Source organism: Neltuma alba, unplaced genomic scaffold, assembly GCF_004799145.2.
Source record: "Neltuma alba isolate B1F8T4 unplaced genomic scaffold, ASM479914v2 tig00010701_pilon, whole genome shotgun sequence".
Lineage (NCBI taxonomy): Eukaryota > Viridiplantae > Streptophyta > Magnoliopsida > Fabales > Fabaceae > Neltuma > Neltuma alba.
In genome coordinates this window covers 197,135-207,123 of record NW_021635537.1, presented here as the reverse complement: position 1 = coordinate 207,123, position 9,989 = coordinate 197,135, and the positions used below count along the sequence as shown (strand labels likewise).

Sequence of the window (9,989 nt, the reverse complement as noted above, 5' to 3'; positions counted from 1 at the left end):
CCATTAATTCACCTCAAGAGCTGGCACAAGATGACCAAAACCACGAAGGGGGGAAAAAATCAGACCACTAGCGAGCAGAAACAAAGCACCACAAAAACCAGAAGGAAAAAAAAATAAAAACAACCACTGGCCAGTAGAAACAGAGGACCACAAAAACCATAAGGAAAAAAAAACAAAAACAACCACGACAAGTAGCACGGAGGAGAACTCTTGATTAAACCAATTTTCAGGCTTTAATTTTAAGGCTTTCACTGGCGACCAAGGACGACGATAGCAAATTCAACCACAGGGGATCGAACCAGAAAAGCAAGAAAAAAAATTACCGCCCAACCTGTAACAGATCAAACCAACCGAAAGCTGCCAGAGGTAGATCCAATGATGAATCAAACTAGCAAGGCAAGATCTCCACACACAGCTCGAAAGCACAGGTAGACGGCTACGATCTCGGTTGCAGATGGCAGGACCAGCTTGGACTTGCGAGGAAGGAGCAGCCTCCAGCAGGCCACGCACACCTCACACCCACCACGCTGACCTCATGATGATGACAAAGCAGAGCTCACAACGACTAGGGAGGGACCTTCTGCGAGGTGACCAATGACGAAGCAAGGGTGGGAGTTCTGGGTTAAAAAAAAAAAAAAAGGAAGCGAGCTTGAGGGAGGAAAAGGCAGATGGGAGAGGAAAAAAAGAATCAATTCTCTAACATTGCAAAACGGCTAATATTAAACTCTTCTAATAGATGATAAGCTCCTTCTTGGAGCTTATTTTAATTGGGTGTTCATATAGCTTAAAAATGCATAAACCCAATGAGCTATAAGCTCTGCCAAACTGACCCATTCTGCAAACCCAGCTTATTTTAAAATTTAAGCCGTAAAGAGACCCTAAATGCTTATGAATCGACATAATTCAAAATGAATTAAATGTCCTTTTTGCTAAAGAGTATTATTGTATTCGAAAGTCTGTTTCCCTAATCTCTGAAATTGTTATAAAAAATAGTAATAATAAAGCAACTATCTATTAAATGGGTTTTTTGGCATAGATACAAATCAACAATATACTCGCCGGAAACAATTTTAACTATTAAATACAACTAGTATTGATGATTAATATTTTTAACAAGTAGGATAATAAAATAATACTCATTTTTAACACTTCAATAATGGATATTAAGCCAAAAAAATTTCTAAATACTTACAACTCTTTGGCAAGTAATTCCAAAACAAAAATGATCCTTAACTCATTTAAAATTGACAACATAAATTATCAGGATCTATAGATTATTTCTTTAAAAGAAATATGCTACCTCCGGTTCTTAATATGAGAATTCATTTGACTTTTATTTTGATCTTAGATATAAGATCCCAATCTATTTTTTCTCTCATATATATGTATTTTTTCTCAAGGTAGTTTTTCTAAGAATAGTAGTTTTAGCCAATACACCTTATTAGTAAGGATATTTTAAAAAAGTTAATATCTATTTATTACAATAACTAACGTAACTTATTTTTTTAATCTCTTTAAATAAATTAACTAGTTTTTATAATTAGGATTGAAGGTGGTGTTTAGTAATTTAGGGGTAATAATGAAATGGGAGGTTTATTAAAATAATGAAACAGGAGCTACCCAACTTTTAAAATTAGGTTCCCAATGCTTGCATTGCTGATCCCTTTTTTTTGGGTCCGTCCATCCAAATTTATTGATGGAAAGATTTTTGGTTTCGTCTCTTTCAGCTCTTAGTTTTTACCCAATAATTAGTTTGGAGAATCTTTTCATTGGGGGATAATATGACCTTAGTTTCATTTTGGATTTTGCTCCCAAAAAAAAAGGCTTTTAATTATGTGAACTTTTGAATATAGCCACATTTTTGCAGTGTCCTTATTATTTTGCACCAAAATCATGTCTTTTCTTTAAGTTTTAAAATAGTATACATGAAGAATTATAATGAGGTTGTAAGAAAAAAAGTTATCAGTAAATCATAATAATAAGTAAATAGTTGTCATTTATAACTTTAAAATTTCTCATTACCTTGTTGTTTTTTTAGTGTGATTATATTCCTTACTTGGATTTTATAGCAATTTTCCTATTATATATAACAGCAAGTGAACCCCAAGAGTTTGGACACATGGAGCATGAAAAAAATTTGAATCTAACACAGGTTTGAGTTTCCATTTGTCTCCTTGAAAGGAGATAAATGTTAGTCCTTTCTAAAGGTTTAAGGTGTGCTTAAATTAGGAGTGACATAAGTAACTTTTTTTTTTTCAATCTAATTTTTACAAAAATCAGGTTGCAAAAAAATCAAATAGTATAATATAATTTATATTTGAATTTATTTTTCTAAAAAAGTTAGTTTGATAAAAATTTGTTTAGATAGAGACCCAAAATAAGAGGAAAAACACAAGAAGAAGTGAAGATAAAGAAGCAAGAAGCAACTACAAGTTACCTTTACCTCTTAGTTTAGAAATTCATACAAATCCATCTATCTAGTATCCAAAACATATCCTTATTGACTGAGCCTGGAGGCTTTTCCTCCTTAGATTAGGTGCCATCTCTTGATTTAAAAAGTACAAATTACACATCAGTTCTTAAATACTTGAGATAATTCAATCGGATCATTAACTAATAAGCAAACCAGAGAATTTTTTCGGGAATGATATATTCCTACTTATAACATGCATTCATATTATGGATGAAATTTTAAGTATTATTTTTTTATTTTTCTATGATTAGTTATTGGTTAGTGTCATTGCATTAATTACTTCCTATTTCTATTTGTTCACTCTTTTCCGCTCACTTTCTTTTCCTAAATAATAATATTTTTAACAATTAAATTAATTTTCAGGAATGATATTTATTAATTTTAATAAATTTTAATTCATTTTTCTCCATCATTCAATTCAATTCAAGGATATATAACTTATAAAAAAAAATAGAAAGGAGTAATAATGATAAAATAGCAATAATAATAATAAATCACAAATGATGATGTTAATAAATAATGTATGCAAAATTTGGACACGTCAAATTTTCTCATCCCTGGGATTAAGACGACAGACTCCCTCCAGAATCATCGTCTTCCTGTCTCGTTTCCCTCCGTACCGCAGACTGTCCACAGTACATTAGACCCTGAACCTGAATGTCTAAACCACTGATCGACAACGAGATGTTTGCTTCGATCCCGGCGGTGCGGCGGAGATCAGACCGGAGTTCTCCATCGACAGGAATTGAGTTGGCTGCCGACGATGAGATCGTGACTCCAAACGGAGATGGCAGAGCTTTAAGCCATCGCTTGCTCAATTGCAAGGCGATTCTGCAGCTAAGGATTTCGGAGGAAGGTTTTATCGAAGCCGTGGTAGCTCATTGTAGTTAGTATTTTTGCGAAACACTTCGCTTATTCTTGCGGGGTTAGGTTAGATTAATACGTAATTTGGCTTTAAAATATGACGAAGGGTTTGGTGGGTAATGTTGCAAAATTTGAAGCTAGGATTGCTGGTGTGGGGGCATTGTTCAAAATTACCGCAAGAAATGATCCATGAAAAGGTCGAGGTCGAGGCTTGAGGTGTGGAGGACGAGGAAAAGAAGTAAATGATAAAATTAATGACACAGTAGTCATTCTGGAGAGAAGATCCAAGAGCTTAAACCGAAGAAGGCACGGAGAGATCATTGAGTGAAAGGAGGATTATAACAATTTGAAGAAGGTAAAAGAGGGAAGATTTACGACCATCGATATGTTCTAATAATACTTGCCCGCAATTTCTTGTTAGTTTCTGATGCAGTATGAATTTCTTTGTGTGCGTTTTTATATGTAAATGGGCACATATATTTCTGGTTTATGGTTCAGTTTGCCTTCTTTCGCCAATGTAGCTATTGAGAGCTGGATTTTACTCCGAACGCGAAGCCATAGTGCTGCCTATAGTCCCACATCGGTTATAACCAAATGTTTGTGCTGTTTATGAGCTATAAAAGGGAAACCCGAGAGTCATGTCAACATACTTACCTGGACGGGGTCGATGGGTGATCATGAGGGCCCATGGCCTAGGACTGTGGCCTCCATTGCACTTGGGAGGGGTGCTGCCCTAAGGTCTGCACAAGTGGCAGAGCCTACGTCATAATTTGTGGTAGTGGGGGCCTGCGTACGCGCGGCCCCCGCCCAATATAGTATTAATCTGTTTTGGCTGCGCACCAGCTGCCCAATGTAGCTTTAATCCCTTTTTATGTGTAAATGAACTCTTTATGGATTATAGGGCAGTGTATTTCTCCTCAGAAATCCGCGTGACTTGACTGATGGAACTAGATGATATTATTATGCATTCATGAGGAGTAAACTGTTGATCTAGGAATTGGCCGAGACATAGTTGGCGAGTATCAATTCCCTGGCACATAGGTTATGTTATACAAGCTATCTTACAGCAGAGACACTGGCATATCACGTGGTCTTTTTATTTTGTAAAGAACCTATGCGTTTTGTTTAAGGGTTTTAGAAAGAACTCAACTCTTGTTGGCTGTAAGAGTGAACCTTGCTTTGGATTTGGATAGGTCCATAACTTTCTTTCTCTCCTTTTTTTTTTTTCCCCTCTCGTATCTGTTTATATTGGAATTGAATCGAATGCATCGTACTGAATTTATGCTTGACCAAAGATCAAAAGGGGAAAAAGTGATATGGTTTGGCTGTAATAATAGTCAGTCTTGACTTGCGTATGGTTGATGCAGGTTTAGTCCTGTAGTGTACCAGAGAATATTGGAAAATGTGAGTTATTGCTTTTTATCTAATTCTGCTCTATTCGTCTTTTAGATCTGTGTCTCTTTTATTTTCTTTATATTTGATTGTAGGTCTCTGCTTCGTAAGTTGCATTGTTTATAACCTATGAAATAGGACATTTTATAGACCTTATTATTGATACTAATATATTGATTGTGCCTTTTTTCCTTTTTCTTTTTAGAATTAGACTGTTGAAATTAGGGATTGTGGTGTGCTTGTGTCTTACATTAGTATATTCAGCTTGAAAAGTTAATAAACATGTTTTATGCGCATGATAGTCCTGGAAGCGTTCACATTCAAAATTTGACTATGGCCGGTGACAAAACTGGCACACTAGTTATCTGTTTTTGACTTTTGCAAGAGATACTATCTCCTAAGAGAGAAGATAGGAAGAAGTAATGAGGAACATCATTACTGTCATCAATATTATTAGCAATATTACCAATGTTAATACTATTATTTATGATAGACATAATTGGAATGCCTCGTAGATATTGGGAGAACTTTTGTGAAATGTGTCTGATCTAATTTCTCAATATGTGCTTCTATTCATCTTGATGCCTCTGTTATAAAGTTGTTTTGATGAAGTTTCTTTTGGCGTCTCAAAAAAAGTGTTGTATATGAATATATATATTCCCTATGAAGAGGATTTATTAATAATTTTGCATAGGCTAAGAAGTTTAGTTAAAATCAGTTAACTTTACATAGACAATGGATCTTATATTAAAAAACATAGGACTGGTTCTTATATTAAAGATTGGGGAGAGTGGCATATTAGTTTATATAATAAGGTACTCTCTCTGATCCTAAATATAAGACTTTTTTTGTAATGTAATTTACACTGCAAAAAAGGTCTCAAATTATAATATAAAAAGGTCTTATATTTAGGACCGGAGGGGTATGATATATCAAACAAGCTCTAAAGATACTATAGAAGCCTGAATGGGAATACAGTTGGCCAAAGCACAATATCCCAAAGAGGATTCGTGCTCACCAAACGGCCAATCTTCTTTCTCTGACCTAGTGCAAGAAACTACTATTTTGGTTAGCGAAGAAGCTACTATACTTGTATTTAAAAAAGTTACATTTTACACTGTGATTTCAAACCTGCTCTCCAATTTTCTTCTCAACCACCTAGAGATTCGAATACAGAATTCATTCCGATTAACGAGGTGAGATATATATATATTTCTGCATCAATTTCTGTGAAAACATATATTATTTTTCTTCTGATTAGTTATATGCGTAGCAGTGATTAAGGTCTGATGGGTTTGAATGGAATTGTAAATCTGAAGGAAAGTAGAATCCAAAGTTGCCAACCAACCATATGTCTTCAACTCACATGATATATCAGATAAAAATCAATCTCTGCTCATTTTGCTTTGGAACTTGAAAGCTCTTACATTAGTCAAATGTATTGTCACATGACTCACCTGCAAATCCTTTATATGCAAGATATATTAATTATAGTTTAACAAATACGTATAAGACAACGCACTTCCTTAATGTTATTATTAATGATTTTTGTATTGTCATCTAGTGGCGTGTTTGTACTTTGTAGACTCAATTCATTTCAGAGTTTCATATTTGAAATGAAAATATCTAACCCTATGTCTAATCTCAAAGTTTTCTTCTTATTATTATTGTATATATAAATAGTCTCATTGATCAACTCATCATTATAAGAAGCAAAAGGCAAGTGAAGGAAATCCTCTAAGTCAGCAAATCAAGACCATGAAATTCTTCAGCAGCAGCAGCAACTCAATCATTGTCCTTATCTTTTCCATTGCAATAATCACGCTTTGCCTTTGGGTCAATGTGTCCATAGCTAGGACCCTTCCTCACCCGAATCCACCTCCTTCTTCATCTTCTTCTTTGGAGCAAAACAACATGTCTTCATCTCCATCTTCATCTTCATCATCTTCTCAAGCTTTCTCACACAGCAAACAAGGGCCAACCTCTGCTCATGATCGTCAGCCTGCTACTGTTTCTGCTAGCCTCAGAAGGATCCCACCAAGCAGACCAAACCCTACTCAGAACAGGTAACTTATTATTATTATTTATATTTTCTTCAGTTAAGTGTCCTCTTGTCCTTTTTGCATATGAAAAATAGGATCATCTAGAGTAACTTTTAAGTGAGATGAAGAGAAAGACAGGGAGGGGTAGATAGAAATCACTTGTATAGAGCTCAAGTGAAAAAGTTGCAGATCCCCTCTGTCTTCTTCTCTCACATTTTCTCTATCTTTACTTCAGTTTAAGTTTAGAGAGATCTTACTTCTCATATTGATGAATTTCTTGAAAACGGACACCAGATGAGGAAGTGTTTGTTAATTACCAGGTTAAGGCCTGGGGTAAGAGTTTAGATTGAGGAGCCTTGATGGAGCTCGTGAAGATGTTTCAGACAAATATGCAAAGCTGCAGCAGGAATACCATGTTACACATGAGCTGTCTGTTGCTTCACTTTTGGTGGGTTGATTTCAAGCTTCATAGTGTCGTATAGAGTGATATATATAGATATATATATATTTTCTATTTCTAGGTAGGTGGAAGAGAAGTGGTAAATGAAGTAAGAATGTTACTATTATGTAGTTTCTTTGGGTAATAGTTTGATGTTTTCAGTCTATAGAGCATAGCAGGATTACAAGAATGTAAAGGAGGACTTCCAAAGTTATCACAATCTTATAGTTTCCCCGGTAATTCTATATAAAGATTATTTTTATTTTTAGGGTTATCATACAAATTTGCCTCAAAAGTTTTTAACCAAGAGTGTCAGGCACTTAGAAGTATTTTTTGATGTAAATTTGATCCAGAACTTTAAAATGGAAGAAACATTGCTCCTTACTGTCAGAAAGTAACATTAATTGTTAATATTTTTAATAATAAGGGGTAATATCGTAATAGTTTTAAATTTTCAGAATAAATTTACATCTAAAAAAGTTTTTAGATGCCCAGTGCTTCAAAGTGAAAGCAAATCATATATTTTATGAGAACAAAGAGCTATAAAAATTGAGTCATATATTTAATTAATTAACTTGCGTAGATTTTCATTCGAATTTCTTTTTTTCATTTGAATTTTACATGACAACCGAAAACAAGAGGGTTATCCTCGTTGCTGAATATTTGAAGAGTATTTTTCTGTTAAAAAAAAAATCAATCGGGTTGAAATAAATTATGGTAATTGTTAATTAATGTACATGTTATTTCTTGTTATGTATCAGAAAAAAACATATTGTTAATCTCAAGTTTAGATTTGTCATTTTCCAGCAAAGACGTGTTATTTTTAAATAAATTATAGTCATTTTTAATTAATCTACATGCTACTTCTTGTTATGTATCAGGAAAAGTTACTTTGTTAATATCAAATTTAGATTTGTTATTTCTCAATTAAGACTTGTCATCCTCAGATAAATTGTTGTTATGGATTAGAGTCACAGTAAAAAAGTCAACTTTTATGTTTGTTTGCATTATAAGATTAAAAATTCTTTGGGCCATCTTTTTTTTTTTGTTAGCCCGAATAACCAAGGGGTTGTGGGATTAAATCCCACCCCTGCCACTTTGAACCAATTTTCTACTAAAAAAAAAACTGTGACAAAAAAGCTTCATCGGCAGCCACCACACCAGTGGCTGCCGATGATGCCCGGCGACGGTTGCTAGCCGCCGGTCACCGGTGAAGGGCTGAGGTTTTTTTTTAAACAAAAAAAATTAAAAGGTATTTTTGTTATTTCACTGAATTTCAAAATTTCAATTTGACAAGGACTTCCCTCTCTAACATTATATTTCTTTAGCTTTCCAAATTGGCATTTCACATTTTTAAACTTCTTTGTGTCATTTTCCCTAGATTTTGACTGAAAAACACCCAAAAACAATTGGAAAAAACGAGAGAAAATATTTTTGCTTGTTTTCCAAGTTGCTAACATATAGTTTCTTTTTTCTTTTTGTGATACTTTGAATATTCTTAAGTCATTTTGGATGTGAAACCAATCTCTGATGGGTCAACATCGGATATACGTTTATTTTGGGGCAACATATGAATATGGGCCTTTGAATTTATTGGTCCATAACAAAATTAATGATCATTAATCTTTAAAGTAGGTGTGAAGGGGGACACCTTATTATATACTACATCCGGTTCTAATCAGAAGACGTTGTTTGTAAACTATAAATGAAGCCTTATAATTAGAATCAAAAGTAATATTAGTTTAGGGAACTTTAGCATCTCCAAACTTTAGTGGAATTATATTATATTTTTCCTGGTAAAATATAGGAGCTGATTGAGATATTTATTTTAGTCTTAAGTATAAAATATTCATTCATTTTATCTCACAAATTTATAATTTTTATATCAAATTATCCTTGTTAATAGCATATTCTATAATGATCAAAAGGGTATTCTAAAAAAATTAATATACATTTATTATAAATAACTAATCAACTAATTTTCTTAGTATCCATAAATTAGTTACTAACTTCTATGTTTAGACTAGAGGGGGTATTTATTACCCAAGGTGAAGCATTTTGTGTTATGAAATATGGGGAAGAATAGATACAAAGTAGTTAACAATTTCTTTGAATATTTTGATAAAATAATGATCTTTTTAATAGAAATGGTTGAGTTACATGCGTTTCGAAGTTACAAGAAAGGATGCGACAAAAGTCTAAATAACTTGCACTAACAATTGATTGATTTGAACAAAAACTCCCAAAAACCTATTCCAGAGTCATGATCACACTAAGATAATGGGTTAGGAGGCTATAAAAGTATGGAGAAATGGGGTTAAAAGCCGTTTATAAATAGTCCACTTGAATTAGGGATATTCATAAGTTGCATGCACAACTTGTAGCTAAACGTAAATATTTTTGACTCAGCCTTTAAAAACAATTAGTCCTGATGTGAAGCCAAAATAAGATAAAGTTAAAAGAATAAAAATTATTTTAATCCAATGTGAATTGACAAGTAAGGTTTATTATTTTAAAATTGGACTAAGGAGCAAATTTGCCAAGGAAGGAGTACTAGGCATCCAGAAGCTTTTTTAGTAGCAAATTTGCCATGAAAGTTTAAAATCATAATAATATTACTTCATACCATTAAAAATGTTAATGGTCACAGTTAATATTAGTTTTCTTTAAGATTAGGGGTAATATTGTTACGATTTTAAATTTTGAGGACAAATTTGCTTTCAAAAAAAAACTTTTAGATATCTAGAGTTTCTAAGCAAAAACTTTTGGAACAAATTTG

The 9,989-nt window shown here is 33.3% G+C and overlaps 1 protein-coding gene and 1 non-coding gene across 3 annotated transcripts; both read left to right on the top strand.

The window, feature by feature from the left end:
* The first annotated feature begins 3,983 nt into the window (after positions 1 to 3,983).
* Positions 3,984 to 4,144, top strand: LOC114758475 (U1 spliceosomal RNA). Its single transcript, XR_003741807.1, has one exon. It is a non-coding gene; the product is annotated as a U1 spliceosomal RNA (small nuclear RNA).
* A 1,521-nt stretch (positions 4,145 to 5,665) lies between these two features.
* LOC114758464 (uncharacterized) lies at positions 5,666 to 7,472 on the top strand. Of its 2 annotated transcripts, none has more exons than XM_028947511.1 (2): positions 5,666 to 6,795; positions 7,092 to 7,472. In XM_028947511.1, the coding sequence occupies exons 1-2, from the start codon at positions 6,488 to 6,490 to the stop codon at positions 7,114 to 7,116; spliced, it is 333 nt and encodes a 110-aa protein (XP_028803344.1). In that variant the 5' UTR covers positions 5,666 to 6,487; the 3' UTR covers positions 7,117 to 7,472. The 2 variants fall into 2 exon arrangements, with proteins under 2 accessions (XP_028803344.1, XP_028803345.1); XM_028947512.1 differs by having other exon boundaries at positions 7,066 to 7,472.
* The last annotated feature ends 2,517 nt before the right edge of the window (positions 7,473 to 9,989 follow it).